Source organism: Cinclus cinclus, chromosome 1, assembly GCF_963662255.1.
Source record: "Cinclus cinclus chromosome 1, bCinCin1.1, whole genome shotgun sequence".
NCBI lineage: Eukaryota > Metazoa > Chordata > Aves > Passeriformes > Cinclidae > Cinclus > Cinclus cinclus.
In genome coordinates, this window is record NC_085046.1 from 152012522 (window position 1) to 152030898 (window position 18377).

At 59.4% G+C, this 18377-nt stretch overlaps 1 protein-coding gene across 1 annotated transcript in view; it reads left to right on the plus strand.

The window, feature by feature from the left end:
* The first annotated feature begins 557 nt into the window (after window positions 1-557).
* Window positions 558-18377, plus strand: part of EPPK1 (epiplakin 1) — a 34371-nt gene continuing 16551 nt past the window's right edge. Inside the window, exons 1-4 of the mRNA XM_062515316.1 lie at window positions 558-794; window positions 945-1133; window positions 1742-1901; window positions 4204-16873. Coding sequence (XP_062371300.1) covers window positions 558-794; window positions 945-1133; window positions 1742-1901; window positions 4204-16873 — 13256 coding nt within the window. The remainder of the gene's footprint in view (window positions 795-944; window positions 1134-1741; window positions 1902-4203; window positions 16874-18377) is intronic.

The following is an 18377-nucleotide window of genomic DNA, read 5'->3' on the forward strand; positions in this document are numbered from 1 at the left end:
TGCCAGTCCTCAGGTGCTCCCTGCGGGTGCAGACGTGCGGATTGTCCCGCGGGACGTGGGGCAGCGGCGAGTGGGCGAGGAAGGGCCCTGCGAGGACTCCCGTGGGTGCCAGGGGCTCCGGTGGGTGCCGGTGCCTTCGGTGGCGCAGCCGGGAGCCAAAGCCGCAGAGCAGCGGTTGCGGCTGCCAGGGAGCGATGCCCGCGTCGGGGAGAGACCGTGGCCCCGGGGAGGGTGGCAGGTGCCAACACCTCTGCCAGGAATTCCCTGCCTTCGTCGGCAAAGGCGCTTACTCAAAGTTTCCGACAGGGCTGACGCCTCCTGACGAAAGGGAGCGGAGCCCTCCCCGTGCTGCCCGGGGAGGGGCGGAGGGCAACACCTCGACCCTCTGATTGATTCCCCCGCCGCCCAGGCTTTCAAACTTCCACAGTTATGGGCAGCGATGCCCAAATTCCATCCGGTGCCCTTTGGTTTTGGGAACGTGTGGGGACCTGCCTGGAGCTGTCCGGGCACTGCAGTCGCACCGGTGCTGGTGTCCGGGGCCGTCTCAGCCCTGGGACATGCGGGGACCTGCCTGGGGTTCTCCAGACACCGCAGCCACACCGGTGGCTCACGTCAGGGCTGGGCCGAGCCCAGCTCGTTCCGAGGGCAGCACAGCCGGTGCCGTCCTGCCCGGCACCTCTCCCTCGTCCAGTAAAGGGCTGCGGGACCTGCAGCAGCTCTCCCGGCCCCAGGAGTGGGGCGGGCAGAGCTGGAGGGAGGTGCTGCCAGCCCCGCAGGTGTTTTGCATGTGTATGGTACAGGGATGCCCGTGCGGGCGTGGGCAGCCGCCGTGAGCCCGTGGGATAGAGGAGACAGCCCTGCGAGGTGCGGAAACCCCTCGCTGCCCGCTCACAGAGCAGCTGTCCCGGCTCTCAGCCAGCAGCTGGACTCCCCCTTCCCCGCAGGCAGAGACCCCCGAGTTCTCCTCCCCTATCCCGCTCCTTCCCAGCGGCAGGCGCAGCCCCGGGGCCTCCCGCCCGTCCACACCTCTCGGCGCCGGGGCCGGGCGCGATCGCGATCGTGCAAACACAAACAACATTGCCTGGGCAGACCCGAGCCGCGCTGACATCACCGGGCGGAGGGAGCTGGCCCCGGTGAGATCCAGGGCAGGGCTGGGATGGAGTTCAGAGCGAAAGGAAAAGGAGCTGGCGTGGCCGAGGGGCACGGAATGAGCAGGGGGGACACGTGGGGACGAGGGCGAGGGGCACGGAGAGGCTGTTCCTGGGGTGGGCACAGCACCGGCATCGCCAGGGAGCTTCTCGCTGCCAGCCCTTGTTTGCACGGGTGGAGCCGGGGAGGAGATGGGTCTGTGAGCCGCAGGCAGTGGCACGGAGCTGCCCCGGGCTGTCCGCACTCCTCTGCGGGAGGGTCACTGCGGCACCGGCTCTCCCTGGGGCTCTCTCTGTCCTCTGGTCCCTGTCCGGGCTGTGTCCGGCTCCCGGAGATCGCGGTGGGCAGCGCCGTGACCCCCCCTGCTCGGGCAGGCTCATCTCCTCGATCCTCCAGAGCCCTTCGTGCTTGGCCCGTGGCCTCACCCGCCCCTGCAGGGCCAGCACAGCCCTGACAGCCCCGCTCGTCCCCGGAGCTGGGGCTCCGCCTTAGGGGATGGCGTTCACAAGGGAATAAACCACCGGAGCTGCCCCGTCGCTCCTCAAACCTGCTCCAGCCCCGCAGCCTCCTGCTCCAGGACGTTCTCCCGAAGGGTGCTGTCACAGAAGCTGCGGTGGCTGCGGGCAGGGAGAGCCCCGTGGCCACAGCCCGGAGGCCGTGGCTGACCGCTGCTCCCGGAGCCCGGCACGCCCCTGCGGCATCGCAAGCAGCCTTCAGCCTCGCAGCGTTCACGGCCCGGTGCCGCGGCTGTGGCAGGTCCAAGTGGCCAGGATCCAGTTATTTGAGTTATTAGGAATTCCTCTGCCCGAATTAAGGTGCAAACGAGACCATATGCAAAATTATATGGGTTTTATTTGATGGTAAACATGTGAGAGAGAGGGAGAAAGAAAACAGGGGTGGGGGACAGAAGAAGAGTGGCATAGATAGAATAGAGAAAATATCAACGTGTGTGGGCCCCAAGGATGCTCCACTGATCCCCTCTCCAGCTGGTCTTGGTGGTGAAGGTCCCCCTGGAAATGGGATGGGTTAATATGGGCTCAGCCAGGTAGGAAACACCCCCGGGGGCGTGGGGGTGCTTGTCATGGTCTCCTACCACAGATTCCAGGTTTGTCACACGCAGTCCTGAGGGGCCAGGCTGCAGGAATGACTCTGTGGGACACCCGGGGGTGCCTGATGGATGAGGGCACCCCCTCAGCTGCCCCTCAGTGAATGTCCCCTGGATGTGGGTGAATGTTCCCTGGGACTGGGAGTTCCATGGGCAGTTTGTGTAGGGGAAGGTGGGTTCCCAGGCAACCAGAGGTTACAACACAGCCAAAATTCCTCCCCACACCCTGGGAAATCTGTGCAAACCTACTCCCAGCAAATGCGTCTGGGGGCTACGGCCTGGCCCGCTGAAGCCAGCCAGAGATGATTCTTAGCACGGCTGCTGGGTCTGGCTCACATTCCTTTCCTTGTTTACTTGTTTACTTCTCCCCTGGAGAATGGATTTCCCTTTATCTAATCTCAGCAGTTGGAATTTCAGTCCAAAGTTCCAGTCAGGCATTCTTTAAGGAGGGGTGGGCTTCAATGAGCAGAATTTTATATTGATGTTTGAGGCAAAAACCTATTTCAGTCCCTGACACAAGTGCACCCGGCAGCCTTGCAAGCAGGAGGGAAGGTTTGGGTTGGGTGCAAGCTCACCCTGAGGTAGTCCTGGGGGCTCTTTCCCTGGTGGCCACTGCTCACTGGGATGGAGCCTCTGCCTTCCTGCATGGCTTGGGCAGGGTGAGAAGGGAAGGATGGGGAGGTTCCTGCAACAGGTGTGTGGGAGTACATCAACCTGCAGCAGCCCTGAAACCACAGAATCATGGAATGGTTTGGGTGGAGAGGGACCTTAAAGCCCATCCGGTCCCACCCTGTGATGTGAGCAGGGACACCACCAGAACAACATAGAAATACAGAATCACAGAATCACACAGATAATCACAGAATCACACAGAATCACACAGAATCTCACAGAATCACAGAGTCACCAGGTTGGAAGAGACCTCCAAGACCATCAAGTCCAACCCAGCCCAACACCTCAACTAGACATCCAGGCTTTTTTTAAACACATCCAGTGATGGTGACTCCACCACCTCCCCAGGCAAAACATTCCAATAGTTTATTATTCTTTCCATGGAAAACTTTCTCCTAATATCCAACCTGGATATTCTCCTAATATCCAACACAGCTTGAGTCTGTGTCCTCTGGTTCTGTCAATGCTGCCTGAGAGGACACCAACCCCACCTGACCACCACCACCTTTCAGGGAGATGTAGAGAGTGATACGGTCACCTCTGAGTCTCCTTTTCTCCATGGGACCAGGTTTCTCCAAACCCCATCCAGCCTGGCCTGGAAAACTTCCAGGCACAGGGCAGCCACAGCTTCTCTGGGCACCCTGTGCCAGGGCCTCACCACCCTCACAGGGAAGGATTTTGTCCCAAAATCTCATCTAATCCTGCACTTTGTCAATGGGAAGCCATTTTCTGTGTCCTGTCCCCTCATGCCTTGTCCCCAGTGCCTCTCCAGCTCTCCTGGAGCCCCTTCAGGCCCTGCAAGGGGCTCTGAGCTCTCTCCAGAGCTTCTTCCTCTCCAGGTGAGCACCCCCAGCTCTCCCAGCCTGGCTCCAGAGTGGGTCCAGCCCTGCAGCAGCTCCGTGGTTCCTCTGGGCTCTCTCCAGCAGCTCCAGCTCCTTGTGCTGCTGGAGCCCAGGGCTGGGGCAGCTCTGCAGGTGGGGTCTCATCTGAGCACAGGGGCAGAATCCCCCGTGCCCTGCTGCCTACTCTGGGGGATCAGCCCAGCACAGGGGTTTTGGGAGTTCCAGTGCATGTGGACAGGGCATGTGGAGTTTCTCATCCACTGACTCCTTGAGTTTGACCAGATTCCTCAGGGTGGCACATCAGGTTGAGACACGCTCAGCCTTTGGCTGCCACTTCCTCCTGCCTGAGAATATTTATGTTCCTGATTTCCCTATATTTGACATGCAAACCATGAAAGAGTCGATTTCTCACCGAGCTTTCCCCTCTCTCTCCAGAGTCCTGGGAGCTGTGCAAGGCGTGCAGTGGGAGGATGGAGAGCCAGCCAGCAGTGAATGGCCACGCTGTTCCCTGCTCTCCTGGGGAGGACATGTCAGGGACAAACCACCTGTGCCAGGACATGATGCCGTGCAAGCATCAGAGAGCAGCTGGTGGGAACGTGGGTGCTCCCAGGGAGCCCCCGGACACAGCGGGCAGCATTGCAGGAGTGTTCGTAGAGGCTTCAAAGAGGATCATGAGCTTTTATGAGGCCACCAGAGAGCATCTGCTGAGCCTGGATTCCGCCCTATGCCTCCTGGAGGCCCAGGCAGCCACAGGCTCCATCCCCGATCCGGTGGGGAACCGTCGTGTGTCCGTGGCAGAAGCTGTGCGGATGGGGCTGGTGGGGCTGGAGCTGAAGGAGAGGCTGCTCTCGGCAGACAGAGCTGCTACTGGCTTTGTGGACCCATATACAGAGGAGAAAATCTCCCTGTACCAGGCGATCCAGAAGGAGCTGGTGGGGAGGGAGCAAGGCATCCGCCTGCTCCAGGCCCAGATAGCAACTGGAGGCGTCATCGACCCAACCACTGGTGGCCGGCTCCCACCAGGTGTGGCCTGTGAGAGAGGATATTTGGATGAAGAGATGAGCCAGCTCATCTCTGACCCCAGCAATGAGGACAGCAGGGCATTCCTTGACCCTAGCACCATGGAGAAGGTCACTTACTCGGAGCTCAGGAAGAGGTGTGTCGTGGATCCAGCCTCAGGCTTCCTCCTCCTGCCGCTGCAAATCACATTCCCAGGGCTGGGAGGGAGGGTGAGCAGCAGGGACCTGATGGACTCTGGTATCATCAGCCCCGATGTGTTCCGAGGCCTTGAAGAGGGAAAGATTTCTGCCCAGGAGGTGGCAGAGAATGACATCGTTCAAAACTTTCTGCATGGTACCAGGAGCGTGGCTGGTGTTGTTCTGCCCTCCGGGGAGCAGAAAAGCCTTTACCAGGCACTGAGGGAGCATCTCCTGGTGCCTGGCACTGCTCTCATGCTCCTGCAAGTCCAGGCCTCCACCGGCAGCCTGACAGACCCTCTCAAGAACCAAAGCTACTCAGTGGATGAGGCTGTCAGGGTCGGTCTTGTTGGCCCAGAGCTTTATGAGAAACTGTCTTCAGCTGAGAAAGCCATCACTGGGTACAGGGATCCCTCCACTGGGGAAATGCTCTCCCTGTTCCAAGCCATCAGCAAGGGCTTTGTTCCCAGGGATCACGGCCTTTGCCTTCTGGAAGCTCAGGTGGCCACGGGAGGTGTCATTGCCCCTGGCAGGCACCTCCGTGTCCCCATGGAGACAGCCTGTGAGTGGGGGTACCTGGATGAGGCCACCAGGCAGCTCCTCTCCAGCCCCCCTGATGACACGAAGGGGTTCTTCCACCCTGGCTCCAATGAGAAGCTGAGCTATGCAGAGCTCCTCCAGCGCTGCGTCACCAATCCCAGCACAGGGCTCCTGCTGCTGCCCCTCGCTGGGGACAGCAGGGAAGGTTCCCAGGGAACACTCAGCTTCTTTGACCACAGGATGCAGACAGCTCTGGAGAACACAGAGGTGCCTATTGCTTCAGGCAAATTCAAGGGCAAGTCGGTGTCTCTCTGGAAACTGCTCTTCTCTGACTACATCCAGGGTGAGCAAAGAGCTGAGCTCGCCCAGCAGCTCCTGGCAGGAATGCTCTCCCTGCAAGGACTGGGAGAGGCCGTCAGAGTCGCTGTTGAGGAAAAGGCTGCCACTGCTAATGTCACCTTCAAGGGCCTGAGGGACCAGGTGACAGCTGACCAGCTCCTGAGCTCAGAAATTATCAATAAAGACTTGTTTAAGAAGCTCAAGGAGGGAGAAACATCAGCCAAAGAAGTCGTCAGCATGGACACTGTCAGGAAGTACCTGCAGGGCACAGGGAGCATTGGGGGCCTGCTGCTGCCCGACTCCCAGGAGAAGATCAGCATCTACCAGGCAAAGCGGAAGGGACTTCTAAGGCCAGGAACATCTCTGATTCTCCTGGAGGCCCAGGCTGCCACAGGGTTTGTCATCGACCCAGCTGCCAACAAGAGGTATTCCGTGGATGAGGCTTTACGAGCAAATGTTATCGGCCCGGACGTTTACGACAAGCTGCTGGCTGCGGAGAAATCTGTCACTGGCTACAGAGATCCTTACTCAGGGGGGAAGATCTCCCTATTCCAGGCCATGCAGAAGGAGCTGATCGTCAGGGACCACGGCATCCGCCTGCTCGAGGCCCAGATCGCCACCGGCGGCATCATCGACCCCGTCAACAGCCACCGCATCCCTGTGGAGGTGGCCTACAAGCGTGGCTACTTCGACAAGAAGATGAATTTGGTCCTCTCTGACCCCAGCGATGACACCAAGGGCTTCTTCGACCCCAACACACACGAGAACCTGACATACCTGCAGCTAAAGGAGAAATGCATCACCGAGCCCTCCACTGGGCTCTGCCTCCTCCCCCTGAACAGCAGGAAGCGGCAGTTCATCGATGAGGCCACCAGGCAGGTGTTCAGGAACTCCTGGCTGCCTGTCAGGTTTGGGCGCTTACGTGGGGAGAAGGTCTCCATGTGGGACCTGCTGAACTCCGAGTACTTCAGCGAGGGGAGGCGCCGGGAGATTTTCAACCACTTCCAGCTGAAGAAGATCAGCCTGGAGCAAATCCGACTCATGTTGGAGGAGGAAGTGAAGAAATGGGTTCCCATCAAGTTCCCGGCCATGAGAGGCAATGTCAGTGCTTATCACCTGATGGAAACCGGTGTCATCAACAGGGCCCTGTTTGAGCAGGTGCTGGAGGGATCCGTCAGCCCAGAACAAGTCCTGCACATGGACTCAGTCAGGAAGTACCTCTATGGCTCGGGCAGCATCGGGGGCATTGTGCTCCAGCCATCCAACCGGAGGATGAGCATTTATGAGGCCATGAAGCAGAACATCATGGTGCCAGGAGTAGCCCTGCCCCTGTTGGAGGCCCAGGCTGCTACAGGCTTCATTATTGACCCTGTGAACAACCAGAAGCTCCGCGTGGATGAGGCCGTCAAGGAGGGAGTCATTGGGCCAGATGTCCACGAGAAGCTGCAGCACGCCGAAGGGGCTGTGACAGGCTACAAAGACCCTTTCACAGGCAAGAAGATCCCCCTTTTCCAGGCGATGAAGAAGGGCCTGATCACAGATAAGCAGGCCATGCAGCTCATGGAGGTGCAGATGGCCACGGGAGGAATCATTGACCCAACGTGTGGCCACTATATCCCGCTTGAGTCGGCCCAGCAGAGAGGCTGCCTGGATGAGGACACAAGCAAGGCCCTTTCCAAGCCCAGTGACGACCACAGAGTCTTCTGCCTCCCGGAGAGCAAAGAGAGTTTGACCTATGCTGAGCTCATCCAGCGCTGCCAGAAAGATGACGCCTCTGGCTTCCACTTGCTGCCTCTGGCACAGACAGCCACTCCTGCCTACACCGATGATCAAATCCAACGGATCTTCAAGGAAACTATAGTGAAGGAAAAAGGAGTCTCCCTCTGGGAGCTCGTGCACTTGGGGTATTTCACTGAGGAGCAGAGGAGCAGCTTCACGGAGAGGTTCCGCTCAGAGGAGCTGTCACTGGAGCAGCTGGTTGCTCTTGTGCTCAGGCTGGTGGGAGAGATGGAGATGAAAGCCAAGACCCAGATCTCCCTGGAAGGCCTGAGGGGTAGTGTCCCAGTGGTCTGGCTGCTGGACACGGGCATAATTTCTGAGAAGACATTTGAAGAACTGGCTCAGGGTGTGAGAACTCCTGAAGAAGTAGCTGCAATGGAGAGCGTAAAGAGGTACTTGAAGGGCACAGGCAGCATTGCTGGGGTCTTCATAGAGGCATCCAAACAGAAGATGAGCTTCTATGACGCCATGAAAAACAATCTGCTCCTTCCTGGGGCTGCTCTGAGGCTGCTTGAGGCCCAGGCAGCCACAGGATACCTGACTGACCCTGCTACAAACCGGAGGCTCAGTGTGAGGGACGCTGTGAGAGCGGCTCTTGTTGGAGAAGAGCTTACTGAGAAACTCCTCCTGGCCGAGAGGGCTGTCACAGGCTACACAGACCCCTACACCGGGAGCTCCATCTCCCTGTGCCAAGCGCTCAGGAAAGAGCTCATCCCCCTGGCAGAGGCTGTGCCCTTGCTGGAGGCCCAGCTGGCCACGGGAGGGGTTGTGGATCCTATCCACCACCTTCACCTGCCGCTCCAGGCTGCCTGCAGGTATGGCTTCTACGACGAGGACCTGAACCAAACCCTCTCTCAGCTCGATGACAACACCAAGATCTTTTTTGACCCAAACACCAAGGACAACGTGACCTACCAGCAGCTGAAAGACCGGTGCGTTCGTGAGGCTGAGTCGGGTCTGTGGCTCCTGCCTCTGTCAGAAAACGCAATGTTCTGTGTGGATGAGCAGACCATGAAGGTGCTGAAATCTGTGACTGTTTGTGTCAATGTGGGGCGGTTCAAAGGACAGACTGTATCTGTCTGGGACCTCCTCAACTCTGAATACTTCTCAGACAGCAAGAGAAGAGAGCTGGTGCAGAAGTACAAAGATGAGAAGGCTGAAGTGCTACAGGAAATCACAACAGTTATCACCACAATCATCCAAGAGACCGAGGCACAAGGCAAGAAGTTTGCATTCAAGGGCCTGCGGAAAAGAGTGTCCGCCAGTGACCTCTTCCAGTCCCAGCTGATAGACAAAAAAACCCTCGACGAGCTCAACCAAGGGAAGAAAACCGTCAAAGAAGTTACTGAAATGGAGTCTGTCCGCAGGTACCTGGAGGGCAGCAATTTCATAGCAGGCGTCCTTATCCAGCCAAGCAATGAGAAGATGAGCATCTACCAAGCCATGTGGAAGGGCATCCTGAGGCCAGGGACTGCCCTGGTGCTGCTGGAGGCACAGGCAGCCACTGGCTATATCATCGACCCTGAGAAAAACAAGAAGTTTTCAGTGGAGGAAGCGTTAGAGGTGGGGCTGATTGGAGGGGAGATTTTTGAGAAGCTGCTCTCTGCAGAGAGAGCTGTGACGGGCTACACTGACCCCTACACCAAAGCCCCAATGTCCCTGTTTGAAGCCATGAATCAAGGGCTGATTGTGAAGAGCCATGGCATCCGCCTGCTCGAGGCCCAGATCGCCACCGGCGGCATCATCGACCCCGTGCACAGCCACCGCCTGCCCGTGGAGGTGGCCTACAAGCGTGGCTACTTCAACCAGGAGATGAACCAGATCCTGTCTGACCCCACTGATGACACCAAGGGCTTCTTTGACCCCAACACCCACGAGAACCTGACATACATGCAACTACTGGAAAGATGTGTCCAAGACCCAGAGACTGGGTTGTACATGCTGCAAGTTGTAAAGGAGGGAGGGAAGTACTTCTATATTGATGAGTCCACAAAGCAGATTCTGCGCTCAAAGCCCCTCCAGGTGAGAGTTGGGAAGTTTAAGGACCAAACAGTTTCTGTCTGGGAAGTACTCTGCTCTCACTACATCTCAGAGCAGAAGAGGAAAGAGCTGGTGATGCAGTACAAAAGCAAAACCCTAATGCTGGAAGACCTGATATCCCTCATCTTAAAAATTATCAAGGACACAGAGCAAAGAGGAGAAGCCCTCAAGGTCAAAGGACTGCGAGGGGAGGTGTCAGTGTCAGAATTGTTCAACTCTGAGATAATTGACAAGAAAACTCTGGATCAGCTGCAAGATGGGAGTCTCACACTTGCCAGCCTCATGAAGAGGGAAACCATCCAAAGGTACCTGGACGGCACTGGGTGCATCTCTGGGGTTCTCCTCCCGCTGAGGAAAGAGGTGATGAGCATCTACCAGGCACTGAAGAAAGGGCTCCTCACAGAGCAGTGTGCACTGGGGCTGCTGGAGGCACAGGCAGCCACCGGATTCCTCCTTGACCCCCAGAACAACCAGAAGCTCTCTGTGGACGAGGCCCTCTTGTCTGGGCTGGTGGGCAGCGAGCTCCGTGAGCCACTGCTGTTGGCAGAGAAAGCCGTGAAGGGATACACAGACCCTCAAACAGGAAGTAAAATATCTCTCTTCCAGGCTGTAAGACAGAAGATAATAGTCAGGGATCATGGCCTCCGCCTGCTCGAGGCGCAGCTTGCCACTGGTGGCATCATCGACCCCGACCATGGCCACCGTCTGCCTGTGGAGGTGGCCTACAAGCGTGGACACCTGGATGAGAGCATGTTCCTGCTGCTTTCAGATCCAGACCACGGCAGCAAGGGATTTATAGATCCAAACACTCATGAGAAGATCAGTTACAGCCAGCTCCAGCAGAGGTGTGCCAAGGACAGGGAGAGCGGCTTGTACCTGCTGCAGGTCCTGGAGAAGGAGGGCGAATATTTCTACATCGATGAGCAAACAAAAAACGCCCTGCTGTGTACAAAGGTCCAGGTGCCTGTGGGAAAATACAAGGGACAAGTGTTATCGTTGTGGGAACTTCTCTGCTCTGAGTACATCACAGAGGAGAAAAGAAAAGAACTGGTGAAAAAATACAAAGTGGAGTCCCAACACATTGTGCAAGGAATCATTGAGACAATACTAAAGATCATTAGAGAAAAAGAAGAGGACAGAAGTGATGTCTGGTTCCAGGGAATCCGACAGCAAATTACAGCATCGGAGCTGCTCAGTGCACAAATAATTACAGAGGAAACAATGGAAAAACTTCAAGAAGGAAAAGAGACAGCCCAAGGAATAGCACAACTGGAGAGTGTGAGGAGGTACCTAGAGGGAACGGGAAGCATTGCTGGCGTGCTGGTGCCCTCCAAGGCCCAGTCCGGCAAGATGGAGAAAATGAGCATCTACCAGGCCATGTGGAAGGGCATCCTGAGGCAGGGCACGGCGCTGGTGCTGCTGGAGGCGCAGGCGGCCACCGGCTTCATCATCGACCCCGTCAAGAACCAGAAGCTCTCCGTGGACGAGGCCGTGTCCTCCGGCCTGGTGGGCAGTGAACTAAAAAACAAACTTCTCAGTGCCGAGAGAGCTGTTACAGGCTACAACCACCCCTACACAGGACAAAAAATGTCCCTGTTCCAGGCCATGAAGAAGGAGCTGATCGTCAGGGACCACGGCATCCGCCTGCTCGAGGCCCAGATCGCCACCGGCGGCATCATCGACCCCGTGCACAGCCACCGCCTGCCCGTGGAGGTGGCCTACAAGCGTGGCTACTTTGACCAGGAGATGAGCCAGACACTGTCCAACCCCAGCGATGACACCAAGGGCTTCTTCGACCCCAACACACACGAGAACCTGACATACCTGCAGCTGCTGCGCCGCTGCGTGCCTGACCCCGACACGGGGCTGCTCATGCTGCAGCTGATGGACAAGGGCTCCGTGCTCTACCAGCTGACCGAGGATGCCCGCAAAGCCCTGCAGGCCGCCCGCACCACGCTGGCTCCGGGGCTCTTCCAGGGCCAGAGCGTCACCGTCTGGGAGCTCCTCTTCTCCCGCTACATCCCTGAGCACCGGCGCCAGGAGCTCCTGCGCCAGTACAAGGCGGGGACGGTCACCATTGCACAGCTGATCGAGCTCCTCACGGCCATCGTCACCAGGGCCGAGGCCCACGGACACAGTGCCAATGTGGCCCCCAAGGCCACCGAGAGGGAGGACCTGCCTGACCCCATGCAGAACAACAGTGCCTCAAACTCCCAGAAGGAACTGGAAAAGAAGCAGGAGCAGGAGCGGGAGCTGGAGCTGGAGCGGTCCCTCAAGTCCCACACGGTCGAGGTCTCGGCAGGCGGCTTCCACGGCAGGAAGGTGTCCCTGTGGGAGCTGCTCTTCTCCAAGTTCGTGTCAGAGGCCAAGCGTGGGGAGCTGCTGGGGCAGTTGCGGACCGGGAGCCTGGCGCTGGCCGAGCTGGCCACGCTCCTCACCCTGCTGGTGGAGGAGGCGGCGCAGCGCAGCAGCAGCGTGAAATTCACGGGCCTCAGGAGGCAGGTGAGCGCCTCGGACCTGCTGGACTCGGGCATCATCGACACGGGCACGCTGGCCGAGCTGGTGCAGGGCTCCAGGACGGTGCAGGAGGTGACACAAATGGCCTCGGTCAAGCGCTACCTGGACGGCACGGGTGTCATCGCTGGCGTGCTGGTGCCCTCCAAGGCTGAGCCTGGCAGGACGGAGAAGATGAGCATCTACCAGGCCATGTGGAAGGGCATCCTGAGGCAGGGCACGGCGCTGGTGCTGCTGGAGGCGCAGGCGGCCACCGGCTTCATCATCGACCCCGTCAAGAACCAGAAGCTCTCCGTGGACGAGGCCGTGTCCTCCGGCCTGGTGGGCAGCGAGCTGCATGAGAAGCTGCTGTCGGCCGAGCGGGCCGTGACGGGCTACTCTGACCCCTACACGGGCGACAAAATCTCCCTGTTCCAGGCCATGAAGAAGGAGCTGATCGTCAGGGACCACGGCATCCGCCTGCTCGAGGCCCAGATCGCCACCGGCGGCATCATCGACCCCGTGCACAGCCACCGCCTGCCCGTGGAGGTGGCCTACAAGCGTGGCTACTTTGACCAGGAGATGAGCCAGACACTGTCCAACCCCAGCGATGACACCAAGGGCTTCTTCGACCCCAACACCCACGAGAACCTGACGTACCTGCAGCTGCTGCGCCGCTGCGTGCCTGACCCCGACACGGGGCTGCTCATGCTGCAGCTGATGGACAAGGGCTCCGTGCTCTACCAGCTGACCGAGGATGCCCGCAAAGCCCTGCAGGCCGCCCGCACCACGCTGGCTCCGGGGCTCTTCCAGGGCCAGAGCGTCACCGTCTGGGAGCTCCTCTTCTCCCGCTACATCCCTGAGCACCGGCGCCAGGAGCTCCTGCGCCAGTACAAGGCGGGGACGGTCACCATTGCACAGCTGATCGAGCTCCTCACGGCCATCGTCACCAGGGCCGAGGCCCACGGACACAGTGCCAATGTGGCCCCCAAGGCCACCGAGAGGGAGGACCTGCCTGACCCCATGCAGAACAACAGTGCCTCAAACTCCCAGAAGGAACTGGAAAAGAAGCAGGAGCAGGAGCGGGAGCTGGAGCTGGAGCGGTCCCTCAAGTCCCACACGGTCGAGGTCTCGGCAGGCGGCTTCCACGGCAGGAAGGTGTCCCTGTGGGAGCTGCTCTTCTCCAAGTTCGTGTCAGAGGCCAAGCGTGGGGAGCTGCTGGGGCAGTTGCGGACCGGGAGCCTGGCGCTGGCCGAGCTGGCCACGCTCCTCACCCTGCTGGTGGAGGAGGCGGCGCAGCGCAGCAGCAGCGTGAAATTCACGGGCCTCAGGAGGCAGGTGAGCGCCTCGGACCTGCTGGACTCGGGCATCATCGACACGGGCACGCTGGCCGAGCTGGTGCAGGGCTCCAGGACGGTGCAGGAGGTGACGCAAATGGCCTCGGTCAAGCGCTACCTGGACGGCACGGGTGTCATCGCTGGCGTGCTGGTGCCCTCCAAGGCTGAGCCTGGCAGGACGGAGAAGATGAGCATCTACCAGGCCATGTGGAAGGGCATCCTGAGGCAGGGCACGGCGCTGGTGCTGCTGGAGGCGCAGGCGGCCACCGGCTTCATCATCGACCCCGTCAAGAACCAGAAGCTCTCCGTGGACGAGGCCGTGTCCTCCGGCCTGGTGGGCAGCGAGCTGCATGAGAAGCTGCTGTCGGCCGAGCGGGCCGTGACGGGCTACTCTGACCCCTACACGGGCGACAAAATCTCCCTGTTCCAGGCCATGAAGAAGGAGCTGATCGTCAGGGACCACGGCATCCGCCTGCTCGAGGCCCAGATCGCCACCGGCGGCATCATCGACCCCGTGCACAGCCACCGCCTGCCCGTGGAGGTGGCCTACAAGCGTGGCTACTTTGACCAGGAGATGAGCCAGATCCTGTCCGACCCCAGCGATGACACCAAGGGCTTCTTCGACCCCAACACCCACGAGAACCTGACGTACCTGCAGCTGCTGCGCCGCTGCGTGCCTGACCCCGACACGGGGCTGCTCATGCTGCAGCTGATGGACAAGGGCTCCGTGCTCTACCAGCTGACCGAGGATGCCCGCAAAGCCCTGCAGGCCGCCCGCACCACGCTGGCTCCGGGGCTCTTCCAGGGCCAGAGCGTCACCGTCTGGGAGCTCCTCTTCTCCCGCTACATCCCTGAGCACCGGCGCCAGGAGCTCCTGCGCCAGTACAAGGCGGGGACGGTCACCATTGCACAGCTGATCGAGCTCCTCACGGCCATCATCACCAGGGCCGAGGCCCACGGCCACAGTGCCAATGTGGCCCCCAAGGCCACCGAGAGGGAGGACCTGCCTGACCCCATGCAGAACAACAGTGCCTCAAACTCCCAGAAGGAACTGGAAAAGAAGCAGGAGCAGGAGCGGGAGCTGGAGCTGGAGCGGTCCCTCAAGTCCCACACGGTCGAGGTCTCGGCAGGCGGCTTCCACGGCAGGAAGGTGTCCCTGTGGGAGCTGCTCTTCTCCAAGTTCGTGTCAGAGGCCAAGCGTGGGGAGCTGCTGGGGCAGTTGCGGACCGGGAGCCTGGCGCTGGTCGAGCTGGCCACGCTCCTCACCCTGCTGGTGGAGGAGGCGGCGCAGCGCAGCAGCAGCGTGAAATTCACGGGCCTCAGGAGGCAGGTGAGCGCCTCGGACCTGCTGGACTCGGGCATCATCGACACGGGCACGCTGGCCGAGCTGGTGCAGGGCTCCAGGACGGTGCAGGAGGTGACGCAAATGGCCTCGGTCAAGCGCTACCTGGACGGCACGGGTGTCATCGCTGGCGTGCTGGTGCCCTCCAAGGCTGAGCCTGGCAGGACGGAGAAGATGAGCATCTACCAGGCCATGTGGAAGGGCATCCTGAGGCAGGGCACGGCGCTGGTGCTGCTGGAGGCGCAGGCGGCCACCGGCTTCATCATCGACCCCGTCAAGAACCAGAAGCTCTCCGTGGACGAGGCCGTGTCCTCCGGCCTGGTGGGCAGCGAGCTGCATGAGAAGCTGCTGTCGGCCGAGCGGGCCGTGACGGGCTACTCTGACCCCTACACGGGCGACAAAATCTCCCTGTTCCAGGCCATGAAGAAGGAGCTGATCGTCAGGGACCACGGCATCCGCCTGCTCGAGGCCCAGATCGCCACCGGCGGCATCATCGACCCCGTGCACAGCCACCGCCTGCCCGTGGAGGTGGCCTACAAGCGTGGCTACTTTGACCAGGAGATGAGCCAGACACTGTCCAACCCCAGCGATGACACCAAGGGCTTCTTCGACCCCAACACCCACGAGAACCTGACGTACCTGCAGCTGCTGCGCCGCTGCGTGCCTGACCCCGACACGGGGCTGCTCATGCTGCAGCTGATGGACAAGGGCTCCGTGCTCTACCAGCTGACCGAGGATGCCCGCAAAGCCCTGCAGGCCGCCCGCACCACGCTGGCTCCGGGGCTCTTCCAGGGCCAGAGCGTCACCGTCTGGGAGCTCCTCTTCTCCCGCTACATCCCTGAGCACCGGCGCCAGGAGCTCCTGCGCCAGTACAAGGCGGGGACGGTCACCATTGCACAGCTGATCGAGCTCCTCACGGCCATCATCACCAGGGCCGAGGCCCACGGCCACAGTGCCAATGTGGCCCCCAAGGCCGCCGAGAGGGAGGACCTGCCTGACCCCATGCAGAACAACAGTGCCTCAAACTCCCAGAAGGAACTGGAAAAGAAGCAGGAGCAGGAGCGGGAGCTGGAGCTGGAGCGGTCCCTCAAGTCCCACACGGTCGAGGTCTCGGCAGGCGGCTTCCACGGCAGGAAGGTGTCCCTGTGGGAGCTGCTCTTCTCCAAGTTCGTGTCAGAGGCCAAGCGTGGGGAGCTGCTGGGGCAGTTGCGGACCGGGAGCCTGGCGCTGGCCGAGCTGGCCACGCTCCTCACCCTGCTGGTGGAGGAGGCGGCGCAGCGCAGCAGCAGCGTGAAATTCACGGGCCTCAGGAGGCAGGTGAGCGCCTCGGACCTGCTGGACTCGGGCATCATCGACACGGGCACGCTGGCCGAGCTGGTGCAGGGCTCCAGGACGGTGCAGGAGGTGACGCAAATGGCCTCGGTCAAGCGCTACCTGGACGGCACGGGTGTCATCGCTGGCGTGCTGGTGCCCTCCAAGGCTGAGCCTGGCAGGACGGAGAAGATGAGCATCTACCAGGCCATGTGGAAGGGCATCCTGAGGCAGGGCACGGCGCTGGTGCTGCTGGAGGCGCAGGCGGCCACCGGCTTCATCATCGACCCCGTCAAGAACCAGAAGCTCTCCGTGGACGAGGCCGTGTCCTCCGGCCTGGTGGGCAGCGAGCTGCATGAGAAGCTGCTGTCGGCCGAGCGGGCCGTGACGGGCTACTCTGACCCCTACACGGGCGACAAAATCTCCCTGTTCCAGGCCATGAAGAAGGAGCTGATCGTCAGGGACCACGGCATCCGCCTGCTCGAGGCCCAGATCGCCACCGGCGGCATCATCGACCCCGTGCACAGCCACCGCCTGCCCGTGGAGGTGGCCTACAAGCGTGGCTACTTTGACCAGGAGATGAGCCAGACACTGTCCAACCCCAGCGATGACACCAAGGGCTTCTTCGACCCCAACACCCACGAGAACCTGACGTACCTGCAGCTGCTGCGCCGCTGCGTGCCTGACCCCGACACGGGGCTTTATTTCCTTAATATTTTCAGAAAATAGTTGTAAAATCTTTTGCTTTTTTCCTTCTTTTTTTTTTTTTGCCTTGGGAACAAATGTTGCTATTGTGGATAATTCCTTTGCTCCTGGTGTTGTCTTTCTTTTTCTAAATAGTTTTTTGCCATTTATTATCCCCGACAGTGAATTTCTTTCATGGTCTGTCTTCTTTGCCTCCACCCACCCTCATCAGATGCAGGTTTGAAGTGCCTTCCCTTAGCAGTTTTTTTTCATTGCATTGTTCCTGTTTCTTTGTTCACCTTTCAGGAGCAGAGGAGCCAGCCTCGGTTATGTCAGGTCATTCTGGTGAAGTGTGTCATCCTTATTTTCCTCATTTTTCTCTCACACTTTTAAGTGCAGTTCTTTGTTCCGTATGGGTGTTGTTGTGACTGGTATTTTTATTCTCTGCCTCCGTTTTCTTGCATATGCCAGCTATTTTCCCCAGAAGCTTAGCAGGCCGATATTCAGGTTGCAGGTTTTCAAGCCTGTGGAGAGCAGATTCCCACGTGGGCTGGATTCCAGGCTGGAGCTGGGTGTCACTGGCGTGGGATGCATCATCTGTGTTTGCTTTCCATGCCCCAGCCTGTCCTGCTTTTCCTGGAAGTCTAGAGTTAAAACAGCGTCAGCCCAGGGCGGTTGGGTCTCTCCTTGTGCTTTCCCTCCCTCCACAAAGCCTCTGTGGGGATGGATCCTCCCAGGATTAGGAGTGGACAGGGCTCTCCTGTACTTTCAGTCTCTCCATCCACAGTGCAGCCTCCGTTCCCTCCTGCTCCTTCTGCCCTCTCGTGTCCCGAGCTGACTCAACCCACGTGCCACGCTCCAGGAGAGGAACAGCCCCGGAGGGAGCCACTCAGGGATGAATAATTCTACTGCTATTTAATGGAAGGCACCTTACCCCTCTTAAATGTGTTGCCTTGGGCTGTTTGCCTTAATTAACCCGGTAATGTCCTGGAAAATGGACTTTTGGGAGCAGATGTAGAGGAGCTATGGGACTCCTCAGCGTGAGCAGCCATGGAGCCCAGAGAATGGCACGGGCTCAGAAAGTGATGGGAGAAATTAATGGGAGAGAAGTCACAGAATCAGGGAATGGTTTGGGTGGGAAGGGGCCTTCTCCTCCCACCTCCTGCCATGGACAGGGACAACTTCCCCTATCCCAGGTTGCTCTAAGCCCCCTCCAACCTGGCCTTGGACACTTCCAGGGATCCAGGAGCAGCCACAGCTTCTCTGGGCACCCTGTGCCAGGGTCTATGCCCACCCTCCCAGGGAACAATTCCTTCCAATATCTAAGCTACACCTTCCAATTTGAAGCCATTCCCCCTTGTCCTGTCACTGCAGGCCTTTGTCCCAAATCCCTCTCCAGCTCCCTTATAGCCCCCTTTAGCTACTGGAAAGCCACAACAACTCCCAAGAGTCTTCTCATCCTAGAAATCCAATTCTCCCTTCCACAGAGGCAAACAGGAGCAGCCAGTGTGGGGTCACTTGGCTGTGTCTGTACCATCCCACTGTACT